Below are 19301 nucleotides of genomic sequence, written 5' to 3'. Positions count from 1 at the left end.
GGCACCGCTGCCCACACAGGGTGGGCACTAACACGCAGGAGCAGGGCTGGCTGCCAGCTCAGCCACCTCCCCCCACACAGACAGGCGCACCCGGGTGCACTCAGCTTCACGTTTTATTTGAGTTTACGACAGACAGATGGTTCCCGAGTCACTGTTCAAGGCCTGTGCCCCCCATGGCCCCCCAAGGGCTCGGGATAGACCCACCAGTGCTGCCCGGGCTCCCGGCCAAAGAGCAGCACCAGCAGCAGCCCCAGCCCCGGGGGGGCTGAGCGCGAAGCAGGGGGTGCCCGGGCAGAGCAGGGGACAGGGCCCGCCTGGCTGCCAGGCGTCTGCCCGCAGCTCTGTTAGCAGCAACACAGGTTTGAGCAAGCAGCCTTCCCTTTCTGCCCTCTCTGCTGCACCCGCACATGCTGTCCCAGTCGGAACCAGCGGGCAGGGCATCCAGTCTGCGGCACAACTGGGAGCGAGCCGACAGCCCCAGCGCAGAGGCTGAGGCCACAGGCACAAGTCACACAGGTCCCTTAGGTGTGGTGCCAGTCCCCAGAGCTGGCCTGCAGCCAAGGCACGGCCGCTGGCTGAGCAGGCCCAGGACAAGGGGGATGTCGGAGGCAGCTCTCCAGGTGGGAGGCTGCAAATTCAGTCCCAGAGCCCCCAGGTCGCGCAGGGCTGAGCCCCCAGCTCGGGGCACCAGGGGGGAGATGGCAGACACCGGGGAGGAGAGCCTGGCTGGCGTGGTGGAGGGGACCAGGCAGGAGGCATGAGCAGCAGCTCCGGCACTTGTTAGCTGATGCTCCCTCCCTTCAGGCTTTTACAGGAGACTCTCCCCAGCTTGGTCAGGAAGTTTTTCTGCTTCCACTGGGCGACACAGTCCTCAGAGATGCGGAAGTCGGCCTGGGGAGGAAAGCAGGGGAGGCAGGGTCAGACCTGGGCTGCCAGTGGCGCCTCGCTCAGCCGATGGAGGGGTTTGTCTCCTCCACGGCTTTGCTGACAGTAGCGAACACGGGCACTGAGCAGCAAATGGCTAATTTGGGGTCACCCACAGTGGGGGGCAGTGGCATCTAAGTGTCCTTAAGCGCTGCCCCACTCAACGCCTGGAGCCCCAGCCACTCTGAGCTGTGGCCCAGGCCTCCAGCGCAGGCCCTCACCTGCAGCTTCTCAAAGACCTTCTTCTTCGGCTTGAGCTCGTCGTCGGGCTCCCCACCCTCGTAGCCCTCCACGTAGACGCGCTCCCCGGCGCAGCACCCGGCCGGCGGGTCCAGGGGCTCCACCTGCCGTGGCTCCCCCACACTGCAGAGGGGTGTGGAGGAAGCAGAGTCACCCCGAGGCAGCACCCACCTGTCCCCCAGCACCGCCGGGCTCTGGGGCAGGAGAGGGGGGTCTGGACTGCACCCCTGGAGGGGTATGGCTCCCGATGCCCCCTCCCTCACCTGGAGGCACACAGCACCATGCCCTGCGACTCCACACCCCTCATCTTCTGGGGCTTGAGGTTGCAAAGCAGCACCACCAGCCTGTCCTGCAGCTGCTCCTTGGGGACGAACTGCACCAGGCCACTGACCACGGTGCGGGGCTCAGGCTCGCCCACATCGATCTTCTCCACGTACAAGCTGTCGGCATCCGGGTGCTGCCAAGCAGAAGCAAAGTGAGGAGCAGGTGAGGTGACTGGGGTGGCAGAGAAGGGGGCAGAACCCCCCACATGCATCGAGTGCCCATGTCACCATGCGGGAAGATCTCTCCCCTCTCCCCGTTGTGCCCATACCTTTTCCACACTGATCACTTTGCCAACACGGATGTCCAGCCGGGACGGGATCACGTCCTCTGGCTCCGAGTTTTTGGTGCCCTTCTCTGCAGGCTCTGCAGTGCAAAGGGGACAGTTGTGCCACTCAGCATAAACCCAGGGAGCTGGCCAGGCCCTGGGGCACACACAGTGATGCCCAAATGCTGGCCCTGGGGCCCACTGAATTCCCTGTTTGTCTCTATCCCAGACAGCACAGTCCCTCCTCCGCTTTGCTGGCCTCTCAAGCACCAGAGAAGCACGTTGGCATCTGTCCTCGCTGGGACAGGCAGACACCCCTGGTGATGGCCTCTCCTCACCCTTCCCAATGCTCTCCAGGGCTGCTCCAGAGACTGAAGTTTCAGAACTTCTCTCTAAGCTCGGCCCCTGGAGGGATTCTCTCCCACCCAGCCCTGCGTGACCAGGGCCCCACTTCCGTGAGCTCCCAGCAACCTCCTTACTGGCTTTGGACGGGTTAGGATAAGCTGCACTGGTCAGCTTCTTCAGTTCCGGGCTGTTGAATTTCTCTCTGATGGGGTCAAGCAGTTTGTTCAGGGCCACTTCCACTGAGTTCTTCAAGTCTCCGGGATGCACAACCTGTATCGCGACAGACAGACGTGTTCCTGCATGGTTTCCTCCCAGGCAGGGGGAGCAGCAGAATTCGAGTCACCGATCTGAGGCCAGAGAAGCAGGAACTGGAGACCATGCAGGGCGGGGAAATGAACCCCAGCACTTAGCTTGATTCCCCCTCAGAAAACAAAGCCCCTCTTCTAGACACTTTTGCTTGCGGCCTCAGCTGGGAACAGCAGAAAACATTTAAACTGCTGCTCTGTTCCAGGGTGTGGCTGACGGGGTCCTGTCCTGCACCAGGACAGCTGGTGTCCCCACATCCTTCACCCATCCTTCAGGCTCTCCTGGCTAGGAGCTGCCTGCCACCCTACAGCCACTGAGCCATGCTTTGCTCCACACTCTCCCCCGGTGCAGATTTTCATCTCCCACTGCTGCTTAGAGCCCTCTCACAGCACTCTCAGGAGCCTCACGGACAGGGAGAGGGTTCAGTTCCTCCCGGCACTCACCTGCTCAGCAAAGTCTTTCTCCAGGGCCTCATAGGTTGTGTAGGTTTTGTTTCCTCCCCACTTTTCTTCTCGCAGAATCACAAACTCTGCAACACAGAGACTTTAAGGCTCAAATTAACCCAAGCGGAGACTCACCCCCAATCAGCCAGATGAACCACCCACCCCACTTAGCCCAAGAGCTGAGGGGAGCCGCAGCAGGGGCTGGGGAGGGGGCACTCAGGGGCAGGCAGCTTCAGGGGACACATGCTCCCCCTCTTACCCACAGGATAAACTAGCCCCAGCGCCTGAGCCTGGGGAGCTCCTCACCTGACTTGAGGGGAAAAAGGACATGCTTGATGAAGGAGAGGACACCGTTATTCTCCACGTTCCCTGGCTCGCAGAAAGCCTTCTTCAACTTCTTCTTCACATCCTCCTTGCGGTCCAGAAGGTCAATCTTGGAGTCCTGTAGGAAGAGATTTCCGCAGCCTTTTACCCAACGTCACACCCAAAAGAGACAACTCATGCTGGAGTTGCTGCAACTTCTTCTTAGACCCCAGCACGAGTGGAGAGAGAAGTCACCTTCTCTTGGGGTGCAGCATCTCTGCCCCCAGCCATTAACCCGTCCCCCTGCAGAACCCCTGACCACAGCCACCATTCAAGGACCAACCTCTTCTGACGAGCTCATTTTGCTGCCTGTCAGACCAGGAACCATCGGGTTCATCAAATGGACACGCTTGGCATAGCCCAGGGAAGGAAGGTACTGGGAAAAAGCAAGGAGGCAAGTCACGGGCAATCCTCTTCTGAAGATCAGCTTTAACTCACAATCCCTGTTTGTCCCTGGCTCCAGGTAACTTGGGGACCCAGAATAACAAGACTCAGAAAACTATCGTGAGTTCACAAGGCACAGACAGCCACAGCCAGGGATGCAGCACACCAGAGCCCTGCAGACCACGAGTGCAGCAGCAGGAGCTGTGAAGGATGCTGTGGTGACAACCGAAATCACAGACAGGCTTATCCCAATGGATTAGCAAGTGTTCGAGCCCTGAGCCAGGTGTCAGCATCGCAGGGGGCTCAGAAACACCCCCATTCCTCACCTTCTCTGCAAAGGTGAATATCTTCCTCTGATCAACTCCTCCAAACTGTGCGTCGACCTTGAGGTACTCCTCATCCAGGGCCTGTGGAAAGACACACACAGCCTTGAGACTGGACCCAAGACTCCACACTCCAGCTGTGTTCAGCCTTTGGAGGTCCTGCTCATCCCCCAGGATCTGCCCAGCCTCTGCCAGGGCACTCCGGCCCTGGGAAGGACGGGAGCTCTGGACTGCCTGCTGTCCTGCAGCTGGCTGGAGTTGCTGTAAAAGCAGCTCTGTGTTCAGGTTATGCCTTGTGCTACTGCCAGGTGTAATATTGGGGTGGAGTATAACGACCTTGGCATTCAGCCTCACGCGTCCCTGCAGTCCTGGCTTCGCCCAGCACTTCCCTGGCCAAGCAGCTCTGTTGACCTCCCTCTGCACACACCTGCAGGCCTGGGTAGAGCAAACCGCTCAGCAAGGGGTGCTCCACCTGCTTCACAACCTCCGCGCCCGCCTTCTTCGCGTCATGCTGCGTCACCACGGATGAGAGGCGATACACGTCCAGCGTGTACTCCCTGTGGGAAGGGACAGCACTGTTAGCACCAGGGAGGGGGACATCTTGTAGAGCTACTTCACATAAATACCGGTTCAGGGCACATCAAGAGGAGTCCAGACCTGGAGGCACCTTCACTTTGTTCCCTGAATGGCAGTGCCTGGGAAAGAGGCTCAGGAACAGCAGAAAGCCAGGTCTGGCTCTCCCTTCCTGACAGGACCAGGCAACCCAGAACTCACTTGCTGAGCTGGTAGTCAGTGCCCCGGACGAACTTCAGCTTTTCCAGGGGCACCCCAATGCTCTCCAGCATGGCTTTGATCACATTCTCATAATAGCAGGTGCGCAACTCAAGCAGCTCCCAGGGAGCCTTCATGTTGTCCAGATAAGCGTGAAGGTCAGCAAAGAGTATCGTCACCTAGGAGAGAGGGGGACAGAATCAGTGCCGCAGTGCTCAGGGGAAATGCACGTTCCCACCCACCAGCGTGGTGACGAAGTCACACGGGGTCCGAGCTCCCAGCTGGCCACCTACCTCACACCCTGCCTTCAGGAAGTCTGCGATCTTGGACATGGGCACGAAGTAGGCCACGTGTGGCTTGCCCGTGGTGGCGGTCCCCCAGTAGATCTTCAACTCTCGCTCCTTTAGGATGGCCATGAGCTTATCCTCCCCCAGCACCTCCTGTGGAGGGCCAAGACACACATCCAGCAGGGCTGAGCCTCCCCGGGAACACGCTGGGGGAGGACGTGGGCAGGACAACGTCCTGCTGAATGGCCGAGCCCCGAGCCGTGCCCAAGCTCCGGCCCACCCTGCATGCAGCATGTCCCCGGGGCGTCTCTCGGGTCCTGAGGCTGATCCGGACCCTCCTCCACTTCGCCCAGGACCTGCCCTGGGCCCGATCCGCCCTCCCCAGGGCCCGATCTCCCCCTGCCGGCCTGCCCAGGCCCCGATCCCCCCCCAGTACCTGCAGGTTCCGGGTGATGAGGTGATACTTCTCCTGCGGGCCGGGTGCAGGCTCCATGGCGGCGTCTATAGGGAAGGAGACCGCGTTACTGGAGGCACCAGACCCCCGGGAGCCCGCCGAGGCCCTGCCCGGTCCCGGAGCCGCCCCGCTCCCCCCGTCCCAGCCCCACCGACCTTCCCCGCGTTGCATCAGCTCCGCTCGGCGCTCGCCCGCCACGCCTGGGCGTCACTTCCGCCGCCCCGAGCGCCGAGCTGCCGATGAGGAGGGGGCGTGGCCGCGCTCCGCCAATCAGGCGGCGCCTCGCGCGCTGCGGGGTATAAGATGGCGGCGGGTGAGCGGAGCGCGGCTCGTTCCCTCGCCAGGCCTGGCTCAGGCTTCGGCGGTTCATTGGTCTTAGTGTAGCTTTATGTTTGTTTATTGGGGTTTTGGGGTTTTTTTCCTTTTAGCTCCTTTTTCCGGGTCGGGGCTCGCGGGAGCAGCCGGCGCCTGGGCGGGAGGAGGAGCCGGGGGCGGGCGGGGCTCCTCCCTCGGGGCGGCCTCGGCCCCGCGCAGCGCTGTTGGGCGCCGGTTGGGCGGCCCGGGGCCGTGCCCGCGGGAGGGGCGTTGAAAGGGGGCCGCTGAGGTAGGGACAGGCCCAGAGTGGGTACGAGTAAGCCCCTGACTGAGAGAGGGCCGGGTCAGGGAGCTGTGGAGGGGAAAGGCTGGTATTTGCCTTTGTGCTCTCAGGTGAGAGGAGGGCACGGTCCCTATGTCTCAGGGTTCTTTTTCAAAGAAGATATCTTCTTGTGGGCAGATCATCGGGCTGAAGGAACTGTTAGCCCATGATTGCTTCCTCGTGCTCCCTGTTCTCTCGTCAGGGAGCAGATCCCAGGGCAGTGCAGTGCTGCGGGCTGGTGTGATCTGTGTGGCTGCGGGGAGTGGAGTGGGCAAGGCAGCCAGTCCATGAGCCTTGGCAGAACTCTGTTTCTCAGTAGCTTTGTCTTTTGATCTCATTATTTACTGAAGCTGTGCTAGAAACCCACATAAAGCATCCACCTTGTGCTGTGTCCAGCTCTGGGGCCCCCTAACATCAGAAGGACATGGGCCTGTTGGAGCGGGGCCAGAGGAGGCCATGGAGATGCTGGGAGGGCTGGAGCCCCTCTGCTGTGAGGACAGGCTGAGAGAGCTGGGGGGGTTCAGCCTGGAGAAGAAAAGGCTTGGGGGAGACCTTACTGTGGCCTTTCAGTACCTAAAGGCAGTTTCTAAGAAAGATGGGGACAGACTTTTTAGCAGGGCCTGCAGCAATTGGATAAGGGGTAGTGGTTTTAATCTAAAAGAGGGTAGATTCAGTTTAGATACAAGGAAGAATTTTTTTTTTTTATGCTGAGGGTGGTGAGACACTGGCGCGGGTTGCCCAGAGAGGTGGTAGATGCCCCGTCCCTGGAACCATTCCAGGTCAGGTTGGATGGGGCTTTGAGCAACCTGATCTAGTTCAAGATGTGATCTAATTCAGGATGCTCATGGCAGGGGGTTGGGCTGGATGACCCTTAGAGGTCCCTTACAACCCAAACTATTCTACGATTCTAAAGCGTGTGTAAGTTTCCAAAGAGCCTTTCTTTGGCTGCCCCATGGAGAATGGCCCATCCAGGGCTGGTGCTTTTGCAGTTGGGCATGAGCTGGCTCCAGCATGGTCTGACCATACAAGCACCAGTGCTGGAACGAGGGATGGGGAGAGGGTGGCAGCAGACAGCCCTGCCTTGCATCAGTTTAAGACCCATTTAAACTGTTAAGGAGCATTACCCTGGTGTAAATCCTCAAACAGCCCCTGAATTCAGCACACTTCTGTGGGGAATGGCAGGGGGCTCTGGGCTCGCTTGTGGAGTTACCAGAGTTCTGCTTCCAGAGCCAGTCGCTGTAGGGCTGAAAGTACAGTGTAGTTGCAGTTAGGTGAATTGTGAAGTTCACGGCGGTAAAGAAACCATTTTCTTGTCTGTAAACATCTCCCAATGTCCCTTTTGTAAGCCAGTTCCAGCAAAAAGGCTTAAAATGTTTGGTTCTAGTTCAGGTCCTTATTGGTTAGGAGCTAGATTATCAGACTGCTACAGTCTATAGGACTAAATCCACATTTAACTTATTTTTATCTGCCTTTTGTTTCTCTTTGAAGCACTTAAGTACTTGTAGCTAAATTGCAGAACTCCAGGCAAGTACTACCTAGCGAGGACTGCCTGTGACTCCCTGTGTTATATAGGTCCTTATATAGGTCCAACCTATATAGGTTTTGTATGTATGTAGGTGATTCCCGAGGTATTTTCTTTCTTCAGTGTGATTACAGCATTATTCTGGAAGTGCTGATTTTTATTATTTGGACAGAATGACAAGAGGAAGCAGCAGAACTGGGTTTTATTCCTGGAGTAGGTAACCCTCCCCGTTTTTGAAAGCAGTGAGTAGTCAAAGGTTCAGAAAGACAAAAGGTATTGCGTTAAATCTGTTGGACAAAGAAGACAGGAAATACCTTTCCTTAGTCCAGATTGTCCTGCTGGGTGAGGGTCAAATGCAGGCCTTTCAAGTCAAAAGATTCGTGTTAGTTTAAGTCCTCACTAAGAGGAAAACAGGTTTTGTTTGTGAATACTTTTAAACTAGTGAATTTTACGGGAAGGTTCTTTATCTTTTGATCTTTCATTATAATACATGTTTTGTATACAAGTCTGTTAGTGACTAATACCTGCTGAATGTCCTCTTCGCTCCCTGACAGAGTTATTCTTCCGTTGCTCAGTTTTTCCTAACCCAAAAAAAGACTTTTTATTTGTTAAGTATCTTTGAAGGACGGAGGTGGGGGTTGGGAGATGGGGGGGATGTCAGTGAGGCTTTATTTAATACCTAAAGTGTGCTCTGTACTTTAAGGTCAGAAAAAATAATTTATGAGTACTGGTATCTGGTGTTACAGTGACTGATTTACAGCAGCTTTGGAGGAGATGGTACAGACTGCAGTGATGATTTGGGCTTGTATTATTCCTGCTTGATAAAGCCAAACAACCTGAGAACACTGAGGGAATGAGGGTCTGGTTGTTGTTAAGACCTAAAATGGTCAGGAGTAGAGGTAATGGAGACCAGGGAGTTAAAATTGTGCCTGCTGTACCTCAGCTAGCATTTTTGCTTTCCCCGTTATATTATTGTGTTTTTGGAAAAACAGACGAGTTTCTCTTATTTAAGATCTTGTCTTTTGCTGGCAGATTGGAGCTGACTCTTGCTGACTTCGGAAAGGGCTGATCAAAGGGCACCAGGGTCAGATGAACTTCAGAACAGGCTTCTAGAGCAGAAGGCGCGGGGTCACTGAGATACAGGAACCAACAGCAACATGGATGACCATTCCCTTCATGCCTTTGGGCCTAGTCTTTGCCATGAATTTAAACCTACTGTTCATGATAGAGTTCCCAGGGCCAAAAGGCTGTCGGATTCCGCAGAGCAGGTTCAGGCCCAGCACTCAGCTAAGAAACCTTGTGTGTTGAATCATCACCGTAGCACTCCAGATCCATCAGAGAAACTGCTGCTGTGTTCCCCAGATTCTGCCTGCTTTCAAGGATCCTCTCATTTTCTGGATGATGTTGGCCATGATGACCTTGTTGCCAGTTCTGCGTCAAAATATGATGATGTAGCCATTTCTCTAGATACAACCAGATGTTTTGATGATAGCGAGCCAGATGACTCCTTGTTGGAACTGTCAGACAGTGAAGAAGGGAATTCTCCTTTCAATTACACTGAGGAAGAGATCCAGGAAATCTTGGCAGATAATTGTGTGGAATCTGAGCGGTACCTAACTAGAAAAAGCACTCTGAGCCAAAATGTAGATGGAGAGAGTGAAAAGGACGAGAGCAGCAGCTGCACTGGCGTATCAGTCATCAGCGAAGATGCAAGTGTGGCCTCAGAGATCACAGAGACACCAAATGAACTTCTGTGCAGAGACTGTTCTTCACCTGATTCTGAATGTTATCCTGGCCTTTTGAATGAAAGTGCTAGTTTGGACAAGAACTATCTGCAGTCATCCCAAGTAAATTGCATGTTGTTTGACCTTGACATTCCGGAGCTTCTGAGTCTTAGCCCAATTGATGCCGACTACGTAGATCACCCTCTGGAGGACGATTATTTGGAGGAAGCTGAAAGAGAAACTTCAGAAGAAATCATAATCGATTGTCTAGAGTATGATAGAATGGCTAGTAGCTGTGTTCCCAAAGAATCCTTGGAGGAGCTGATGTCTAACGGCCGGCAAAGCCTGGGTGTGGGTTGCCTGGGAGAGACTCCTTTTGCAAGCAGAGATGTGCCTGGCTCCTGTAGTGATCATGAGGAAAGCTCCATGCCCTCTTCTCACCCTGCCTGTGGCCAGAGGAGAGCTGATGAGAGTTCGGCACCGCTGTTACCAAGGTGTCCCACTCCCTCTTCCAGGTCCAGAAACCGAGAATTTTCTAAAGAAACAAAGAGCTGTTTTTCACGGAAATTAAACTTTGTAGAGGATGATGGAGGGCACGAATCTTCAGCAGTTGAACAGCCATCAAACAGCATTAAAGTAAACACATCTTAATTCTTGTAACTAAAACATTTTTAATTCTATTCCTTTTGATTGGTACTTGTAGTAATGTCTATATGCACACAAGTCTGCATTTTTACACAGTAAGGGAAGGTTTTTCAAGCGGAGCAAAGTGTGATTTTCATATAACTGTATAAGCAAGACTTATGTGGAATAATTTTCTATTAGATATTAATCCCCTTTTTCTTTATCTTTCTAGTTAAGTGATACAGCTGTAGGCCAGATTGGGCAGGAAGAGACAACCAGTGGAAAGAAGCTTGGCAAAGTTATTCCTGTGCCACAGGAGGAGGAGGAGGAAAGGTAGTTTCTTAGGAGTTTCTAAATGCCTTTGCACTGTGAAAAATGCCCCAGCAGTTTCCCAAACCAGTTCGGTTGGTTGTGTGCTGGCTTCCTTTTTTTTTATTTTTTTTTTTATTTCTTGAGCTGCACTGAAATAGTGGGAAAAGCACTTCATATTTTACATTGTAAGATACTGTAAGAGGGGGAAGAATATAGGACCGGTCCAAATGGGAAAGGAGGTTGCTAAGGCAGTGCTGGGCAGTGGTCTGCAGGGCAGACAGATGTTTGTGCTGGCGTGGCTCAGTGGCTGCTCTCCTGGAGTGGTTTCCGGCAGAGGGCAGCAGCAGAGCAGCTCCGGGCACTGCGCAGGGATGGTTGTCTTCTGCTCTCTGGTGCTACTGGGCCTGGAGTTGTCAGTTCGGTTCCTCTTCCCCGTGGCTGCTGCAGACCTGCTGCACTCAGATGGTCTGTGCGTTGCCGTTTCCAGCGTGGCCTTGAGTAGCATGAAAAATCTGCTGCTTTTGAGGGCTCGCTGCCGGTTCTTGGCTTGTTAATCAGGACAGTGACTTGCTGGTTCACTCAGCTGACGCTCCTCCTTTGCTCTCAGTATGTTATCCTTGCAGCTTTATTCGAATAAATAGGTTTATTTTTGCAATCATAGAAAAGTGCTGCAAGAAGTTCATGTCTCTAATAGCTCTACAGGACACTTTGTCCCCTCTGTCGTCTGTAACCTAATTTGACAAATTGTCTAAAAATAAAAAAAATTAATGCTGGCTTTTATTTTAAAGCCTGAAACAACGGACATGCATTTCAGAAGCACAGCTTGAGCAAAAGAAACATTTATATCCAGAGTGTGCATGCCTATATGAAGAAAACTGTATCTCCTACACCAGGCAACTCCCAGATGGGATGGGGTAAGGCCGTCCTGGTGGGGAGGGCAGAGCGCAGGACAGATATCCTGCAGGAGGCCTGGCGTGCTCGACTTGTATTCTTTGGTGTTTTGAACATACTTGTTTTTCAGAGGGAAGTAAAAAGTGCCTGCTACACTTGCTAGTACTGCCATGCACAGAATTCCTGTACAGCAATCAGTCTTGTTCCAGCACTGGTTCGGATGAGTTTCATAGTTTGGGATACCTGGGATGCAGGTGTTTGCTGTGGTAAATCAGGGATGCTCCCAAAAGTGGCCCACATTATCTGGGAAGAGCAGAGCTGAGCTCTGGTTTGTTGTGTTGGGAGGTAACTTGTTCAGTTTATAACTATGAACCCAGACTCAGGGAATCTTTAGCTTAAGTGCTGAGATTTGGGTTTACTATTGACACCTTCTACACATTGCCTCTCTCGATGGTGTCATCTGAGGGCTATCAACTGAGGTTTAAAGGAAGATGTCTGTAAAGAGCAGGTATGGATGTCAGCTGCAGAGCAGAATCTGATGGGTTGATGGGTAGAACTGCGATGTTCTGAAGGGCAAAGAGTGTTCTGGTAGCTTCCAGAGATGGCCTCCCACTGTGGTTACACTGAGTGTTCATGGGTGCAATAATTGTCATTTCTTGAGAGTTATAAGAAACTGACAGTTTTGTGGCTCATTGCATGGAGCCTGCACTTATCTGGGCAGTACAAACAGCTGCATAGCCACAGGGCTGCTTTCCAGCGTATGAATACAGCATAAGTAATGCAGAGGGGACTACGCAAGGAAAGCTAAAATGGCCTGTTTTCTCTTCCTTTCAAATTAAAAATGCAAGACGTATGTTCTGAGTCACAGAAAATCAGGCAGGAGCTCCAAATGAACAAGGCTGGTGAACGAAATAGAGATCTATTTTGCTAGGGAAGAACATTGTCTGTGATGCACACAATTTGATTTTCTTATTAGTGCAAACCTCTCTTATTCCAAATAGCTGTAGGCTTGGAATTCAGCCCGACAGACAGCGTGGGCTTTCCCAGTTGTCACAGAAGAACCTTCTCAGTGGGCTGACTTTGACCCTGTATGGTACTTCAGTACACCTGGATCTGCAGCAATGTCTTGTGTATCATTTGTGTAGGAGACGCAATAATGCAGAATGATCCCAAGAAATTCCTAAACAAAAATTAGCAGGTTTCAGAGCCAGCAAGGGAGTTCCCTTTGGGAAGCAGTAACTAATATATTGCTGCTACAAATCTTCAGCTCTGTTTTGTATTGCAAATCTCCTGGCATTTGTCTTATGGTAGTGTTCGACTTTGCTATCCTCCCTTCTACATAATCTGTCTGTTCTTCCTTGGATCCTGTCTCTTGCTCCTTGCTCATGTGTTGTCTGGGTGAATTACAGGCTGGCTACAGCAAAGGTTTTGTGTTTTCACTTACCTGCATGGTAACAACTTTCTTGGAAGAAATCCTTTTGTATTCTGAGTAAACTTTTCACATCTAGCCGTCTCAAGTTGAGAGGTAACCTGTGGTTCTAGTTGTTCTTTCTCCATTCTAGTTTCTAGAGGATATTCAATCTGAATAGATAAATTTATTTGCAGCTTCCCATAGGAATCTAAATGCTGCTGAGGCGGTGTTGTAGCAGATGTAAAAATGAGATGCGATTTGAACATCTGCTTGGAAATGGGTGGCTGAAACTGATAATTGACCACAAAAGATTTCTGCCAGCTGACCATTTGTTGGCATTCACACTTCATTATTGCCCTTTATCCAACAGCAAATAGAATCATATCCTTCTTGATGAGATCCTCCTCGGCAATTCTGGTTGGCTCTATATCAGCCTACAAAAGTAATAAGGCTCCTACTTTTGTAACTGTGACTCTTGGCACTGAATGTTAGCACTCCACTGCTTAGTCTTGACCTCAGCAATGTGGGTAGCTGGATAGGCCTATTTTTAAATGGGCAGGGGAAGAACAAACTTAACAGAAAAAGCATTTGCCTCTCTAAACATAGCCTTCTCTTGGTTTCCACCCAAACATCTGTACTTCAGGAGATCTGCTTTCACAGGTCATTAACATAGCAGTTGTTCACGTGGGGTAGTGCTTGCACCACCTGCTGCCGAGACAAGTATTCTCATGTTATTTGGAGCGGGATGTCTCTCGGCAGAGTCACGCACCCCTGGGTACCTGGGAGGCTGAGCTAGCTCCTGTCTGACCTCCAGCCATGGCTTTCTCTGAGTTCTTGAGGCTTAGTTTGGTTGGTAGAGGTTTCTGATGCTTAGCAATTTTATCAGACTTCTTACGACCTGGGAGAAACCTGATAAATTATTTTCTTGGTTACCTCTTGAATCAAAGGGAGAGGAGGAGGAGGAAATACCTTATAAAGAGTCACAGACCATCTGTTCTTACTGTAATAAAAAAGATCAGTATCTTTAAAAAACAGACACAGGTTTAAGGTGATGGAAAGGGAGAATAGTGTAAGGGAACATATGGAGAAACAAATCTGTGAAATACAAATGAATGCTGTGCTAGCAGCCTCTGCCTTGAAAGAGTCTGATCTGTTGATTGGTACTGAGCAGGCTGAGGAAGAGACTTCATTCTTGAAACAGTTCTTACCTGCCCAAACTCCTTTTGCTTGAATGGAAAGCATGCAGGGAAGGTGCAGGACTTGGGCTGTGCTGACATAAAGGGGGAATTTATGGCTGAGCCTAGGAGCGAGATTTCACTTCAAAGCAAATGAAATCCACCTACAAACCCTAAATTTTAAGAGGGATGTGAGAGGGGGTTTGGAGGAGGGGATGGGGTAGGAACTGATAAAGCAGATTGCAGGGAGGCTTGTGCAAGGCGGGTGTTGGGAGCTGTTAGCTGGTCTCAGCAGTCTGATACTCCCTGGTCTACACCACTGGTCCAGGGGCTTCTCTAGTGGCAAACCACGTGGCTTCGGTTTGCAGGTACTTTTGTTGAGATAACCAAAGCTCCTGGTTTCTAAATGAGAGCGGAACTTGCCTGAAAGTCTCGTCCTAAATCTGTAGTTTGGTCTCAACTGTTGTGGAAGGATGGGGGATGGACCATGGCCGAGGAGAAGGAAATCAAAATGTTTTAAGTTCTGTTCCGTGGCAGTTCACTTTATCTAGGTTGTCATTGTCCCCTTTCCTTGTGTAACGGCCGTATGGATTCTTACTCTGAGTCTTGGGTTAGATAGTGCAGCACTGTGGTAATAGCTCTCTCCAAATACTTGATGGGGTTAGTTTGCCCCTGCGACTTGCAGAGGAGCTCAGACCTCTTACTGGCGGGAAGTGCTCACGACTCGTGGTGGTAGTTTGCACAACTTCTTCTCTTCCCTCAGGTGCGGGCGTGAAAGGGGCACCCCAGGCAGTAGGAGATGACTCCCTTGTTCCTGTGACCCATTTTGACTGTGAATCAGAATGGCCAAGGAGGGGGACTTTATATAGAAAAGCTGAGAATTTCTGAAAAGTTGTGATTTCTTCTAGTCACACACACATCTTCCATCAGCTTATTGCAGACAGTATGGACTGTTTGGGAGTGTCTCCTTTCTTCCTAAACAATGCAGCCTGAAAACATGGATTTTTCAAGAACGCTTCTGAAATCTCTTCTAGGAGTATCTTTTTTTGACAAGAAGTTATTCCTTTGGGTAAATAAAAGCTGATACTGCAGTCTATGAAGGAGACCTGGATTTGCTCAAGAGACACTATGTTCCCTGGAAAGGAAGTGTTAAGCAGAGCTGTGATTCACATTAATCACATGACTGCAGTGGCAGGATGGAAAAACCTTTGAGTTTCGACTGGGCAAGGACACACGCTGCTCTTTGCTGAGAGCACCTTGAAACAGTGGACTTCAGCAAGGGCAATATTCCAAGGAAGTTGCCTTTCACTGAGCTGTAGTACCTATTCTGAGCGAGCAGAAGGGCAGATGCTACAGCAAGGTTGGAGTTACTGGTTCTTTTGTATTTTGTGACGCGAATTCAAGGATTTTTGCATTCTGCTGAACCATCTCTTGCCAAGGATTTGCTGTGCAAGGCCTTCAGATCTGCACTTTTGAATAGAGGGGCTTGTTCTGTGTATGCAGATAGTACTGGCTGTATGATCAGTAGTATTGGAGCGCTCGAGTAATGACTGAAAGGTTGGTGCTCTCTGTCCCACGGAACCCTGACTTAGAAAGACCTCTGGGGAGCAGCCTGTGTGATCCAGCCACAACGTAGCTTTCCTGAACTTTAAGATAAATACAGAGTGTAACACGGGTGTTTCTCCCCAGCTGAACAAGTTGCTTTGCTGGCTTGAGACCTCTCTGGTCACTGGCTGCTCTTGGTGAGCAACTGCTGTAGAAACGAAACTCTGTGTTGTGGATGTGGTAAACAGATGCTCCTAGATGTGACAAACTAGATGATCTGAAAGGTTCCTTCCAATCTAGGCAATTATACAGTTCTTTCTCCAAACCAACTGTATTGATAGTGTTTTTGCAGGAGGGACCCTTGTGGCTGTTTGTTCAGGTGGATCTGCAGTTTGTAAATGCAGTTTCCCGAGTTATGCTGATGCCTGTGCACAAATAAGAAAAAAAAATAAGACACTGGAGTCGGCTTTTTTCAAAATGCAGATGGGGCAGAGCAGGTTCTAATGATGTGGAAAAGCTTTGTGACACTCTGAGGCCTGGAGATAACCAAGCTCATTGAAATGTAATTTGTTTTTTAATCTTGCTCCAATAAGGCTGCTTAAAGTTTGTGAGGTTTTGTCTTGTTATTTCAGAATGTGCTTAGATGTAGCAAATGAGAACATTTAATGTGTGTACAGCACTTGGTGAGGAAAATTTACCTCTTGTTTAAACTGCTGCGTAGTGGAGCCCTCAGCCTTCTCTGCTGGGCCAGGGAGAAAGAACTTTGCAAAGAAGGTAATAAAGCACAAGGCGGTGTTCCTGAAAGGACAGTCTTTAAACTTTCATATTGTTACTTACCAAGGTGCAGCCTTAGAGTGTGGTTTCCCTTTTAAAACCTTGTAACAAGAAAATGAGGTACCAGCTGCAAGCCCCAAGGAATGGGGAAGGCATTTTCAGAGAAGATGCTGTTCAAGCCTCTCACACATATGCTTCTCTTGTGTTTAACTATTTTACTTACTTTTGCAGAAATCACCCAATGTCCAACAAGAAACCTGCCCAAAAGTACAGCCTCACACAGTGGGTGAGCAAGAAGTTGGCCAAACACCACCATTTCCAGAGCATCCCTGACCACTTCCAACACAGCCCCGTGACAGCCTTTTCTAATGTCTGATTTTGCTGCTGAGGGACTGTGCTGGTTCTTATTCTGCATTTAGAGGAGTTCTTAATTGTTCTGGGTTTGAGTGGTTTGTATTTTTGTAAGTTGTTTTATGATCTGTTTTTAATAAGGCAAATGGAAGTTTCTGTGTTTTAGAAACATTTGGAACTGTTTTTGAAGTGCAATTTCAATGTGATCTGTTCCTGTATAGGTAACTCCTGTGTTTAGCATCCTGTTTTGTTATGCTTTGAACTGAAAACAACCTCCTCACAGAGCAGGTAACAAATGTAGTTGGTGTTCAAGAGGCAAGGTTGCACGTTGGGTGTGAGGACATAATAGTTCAATGATGGAATCTGGAAAATGGGTTTTGAAGTGGGAAAACTTTTCTTTAAAGCTTGTTCCTAAACCTTGGTGTTAAATCTCCTACAGTGATTGGGCTCCCTTTGAATAACATAAGGTTTTAAATTGTAAAAACAGCTTATGGCTGCTGTCCCCCTGCATTTGGCAAAGACAAAGTTGTATTAGTTTACTGTAAACTCAGGAGCAGCGGTTGATTTCCCTGGTTTGGGTATGTCTTGTCTTGTGCTGTTGTTCTTTCGGTCCCTGAAAAGTTTGCTGCCTCCTTTGGTTGGTTTTACTTCTGGTTTCATTTGTAACTTCTGTTGTGAAAATGTTTCATGAGATTTGCACTTCTGTTTATAAAAATTTTGCACCTGTTAGATGTAGTTTTCTTTTCTGTTGTGAGTGGTGAGGCTCTCCCCTTTCACTTGCCTGCTTTCTGGAGTGCCCAGAGGAATGTGACCTCATGTTCATTTAAGCCACACAGTCCGAGAGCAACTGCTGGTCTCTGTGCCGCCTCCATCTCCTTCCCTAACAGAGTGTAGAAACTCCAGCACATTTGGAGGATTTGTAAAATTGAGAGATAGGTTGATCTTCTGCAAAAACGCTCTTTCCAGGGATGCTTGCAGGATCTGCACAGGCCTTTAGGCGTTGAACTCTTTAGGCGTTTAGAGGTGGATTTCAGAGAGCAAATCAGGCTCGTTCATGGAGGAAACCGTACTATATTTTTAGTATAGTAATTTGAATTTTTGGTGACACTGTGATTTTTAAAGAAATAAAATTTAGGCATAGTACTAATGTTTTTCAATAATGTGGTTCATGTATTTTATTATTTTGCTCTTCCATGGCACCTTTCAAATCCAGAGCAGGACAGGAGGAAGTGGCTTTAAAAGCGGGCAAAGTTTGTCACTGTCCTAGATGTGCAGTGACTGAGGCGCAGAGAATCGAAGTAATTTGTCCAAAGGATAAGCAGTGAAGCTTGGAACAGAGCCTGGTATTGCCTGACTGCACTAACTCCTAGATAATACCACCTCCATTAACAAAGTAATCCATATACAGCAGGGATGTCTTTTTTTTTTTTTTTTCTGATGGGTTGTACAGGCCTGGGTGGTGCATGCCCACTGTTAGGGCTTTGTGTCAATAATTGATCTTCTCCAGTTAATAACGTGTTCTTAATGCCAGCACAGCCTCTCAGGTGACTCTTGCCACTATAAATTTTGCTCGTGGAGAGCCTTGCATAGAAAGAGGAGGTACCATCCCCTGGCGGCCGTGGACTGGGTAGCGTGGGGGTTATTCGCATGTGGTGCTGTTGTCTTTTAAACCAGTGAATCCCACGTATTAAACTGAAGAGAGTTATCTGAAAAAGGAATAATTTACTTGTGGTCCTGAGGGCAGTTTCATGTGCTGGCCAGGTGGTGCCATATCTGTAAAGTCCACCTCCTCCTAACACACATAATAAAGGAAAGAAGAAGATTTGCTTCAAATCGCCTTGTTCCGGCATTTTGAGAAGGCAAGAGGCATAGCAGGAGTCTGTCTGCAGAGCCCATTGCCCCCCCTCCCCTTGCAAAAGCAGACTCGCTTGCCTGCTGGAGGGTTTATCTGATATTAAACTGCTAACAGAGTGGCTCTTTGAAGGCCCAGAAGTAATGCAGGCCTGGCGGCAGCTGTTGCACTCACATACTGCTGGGATAGCGAAGTTCTGTCTCAACCGGTGATCGATGGCCGCTGCTGATCGAAGATGATACAACGCAGCAGTCACGGAGCGGCAGGAGGACCACAGGCAATCTGCTCCCTTTGCTGTGCACACTGAGGTGTTGCCTTGTATCCATTCGGAGATTTCCGTGCTAGCTGTCTTGATTTTGTTATATATCTCTTTATGAGATTAAGCGATGCGTAGCAGTCAGGATGTTATTTATATTAGCCTTCTCTTAAAGCAGGCATTCTGTTGCCAGTTCAGCCACGCTGAGAAAATGAAATTATTCTGAAGAGGCAGCACCTTACCGTGACAGGATGCTGGTGTCTGTACGTGTGCTGTGTCTCAGACCAGCTTCCCTGGGCTGGAGGACCTCAGGCGGCCGTGGGTGCCGCCTCCTGAATGTAACGTGTGTTTTGTCCTTTGTGAATGTAAATCTCTCATGTGAATGAACACTGCCATGGAGCTCTGCACTTTGTAATGGGTTTAGGCTTCTGGGCAGCCTTATTGCTGAAGATTTCATTCTTTGACATTGCAACCGTGATTCATGTATGCTGAATGGAAGAGATGCTGCAAGGGGAGGAAGAGACAGTGTGTTAAGCCTTCGTGGAAGGACATTCTGCATGTTTGCTGCTGGAGTGTAGCCAAGGGCTCTGTTTATGATTTTTGCTGTAGTAGAATCCAGCAACATCAGATAAGAATGGAAGAGACTGTTTTGTGCAGGCCCTGCGTGAGCTCTGTGATGAAATGTCTGGCAATTAAAAATTTAATAATGTTCGTCAGTGTATTGCACTCTAACAGCAGCAGCAATGAGACTGAAATCAAACTACCGTGTGGCTTTTTCTGCCGTCCTCTCAAAAGCTA

At 50.1% G+C, this 19301-nt stretch overlaps 2 protein-coding genes across 3 annotated transcripts; one reads left to right on the top strand and one right to left on the bottom strand.

Moving 5' to 3' along the window:
- Positions 1 to 95: 95 nt before the first annotated feature.
- YARS1 (tyrosyl-tRNA synthetase 1) lies at positions 96 to 5659 on the bottom strand. The gene is made up of 14 exons (XM_074563380.1): positions 5585 to 5659; positions 5412 to 5476; positions 4982 to 5128; positions 4692 to 4867; positions 4345 to 4474; positions 3921 to 4001; positions 3494 to 3586; positions 3154 to 3289; positions 2848 to 2933; positions 2233 to 2368; positions 1757 to 1851; positions 1428 to 1621; positions 1146 to 1287; positions 96 to 891 (listed from the first exon to the last, which is right to left on the bottom strand). The coding sequence occupies exons 1-14, from the start codon at positions 5598 to 5600 to the stop codon at positions 781 to 783; spliced, it is 1608 nt and encodes a 535-aa protein (XP_074419481.1). The 5' UTR covers positions 5601 to 5659; the 3' UTR covers positions 96 to 780.
- Positions 5660 to 5713: 54 nt separating this feature from the next.
- S100PBP (S100P binding protein) lies at positions 5714 to 17290 on the top strand. Of its 2 annotated transcripts, none has more exons than XM_074563217.1 (4): positions 5714 to 5742; positions 8621 to 9948; positions 10169 to 10269; positions 16276 to 17290. In XM_074563217.1, exons 2-4 carry the CDS (start codon positions 8746 to 8748, stop codon positions 16418 to 16420), a joined length of 1449 nt encoding a protein of 482 aa, XP_074419318.1. In that variant the 5' UTR covers positions 5714 to 5742; positions 8621 to 8745; the 3' UTR covers positions 16421 to 17290. The 2 variants fall into 2 exon arrangements, with proteins under 2 accessions (XP_074419318.1, XP_074419319.1); XM_074563218.1 differs by lacking the exon at positions 5714 to 5742 and adding an exon at positions 5982 to 6137.
- The last annotated feature ends 2011 nt before the right edge of the window (positions 17291 to 19301 follow it).

Source organism: Larus michahellis, chromosome 19 (assembly GCF_964199755.1).
Source record: "Larus michahellis chromosome 19, bLarMic1.1, whole genome shotgun sequence".
In the NCBI taxonomy this organism is placed as follows: domain Eukaryota; kingdom Metazoa; phylum Chordata; class Aves; order Charadriiformes; family Laridae; genus Larus; species Larus michahellis.
Note: the sequence above shows the minus strand (reverse complement) of the source record. Positions and strands in the feature narration are given on the sequence as shown.

Excerpts from the sequence above, each read along its gene's own strand:
- YARS1 (XM_074563380.1), bottom strand. Across the intron at positions 4,868-4,981 it reads TCCTGAAGGCAGGGTGTGAG|GTGACGATACTCTTTGCTGA; the intron begins GTAGGTGGCCAG and ends CCTCTCTCCTAG. Across the intron at positions 1,622-1,756 it reads AAGTGATCAGTGTGGAAAAG|CACCCGGATGCCGACAGCTT; the intron begins GTATGGGCACAA and ends TCTGCTTGGCAG.
- S100PBP (XM_074563217.1), top strand. The coding sequence starts at position 8,746 with ATGGATGACCATTCCCTTCATGCCTTTGGGCCTAGTCTTTGCCATGAA. Across the intron at positions 9,949-10,168 it reads AGCCATCAAACAGCATTAAA|TTAAGTGATACAGCTGTAGG; the intron begins GTAAACACATCT and ends TTATCTTTCTAG. Across the intron at positions 10,270-16,275 it reads CAGGAGGAGGAGGAGGAAAG|AAATCACCCAATGTCCAACA; the intron begins GTAGTTTCTTAG and ends TTACTTTTGCAG.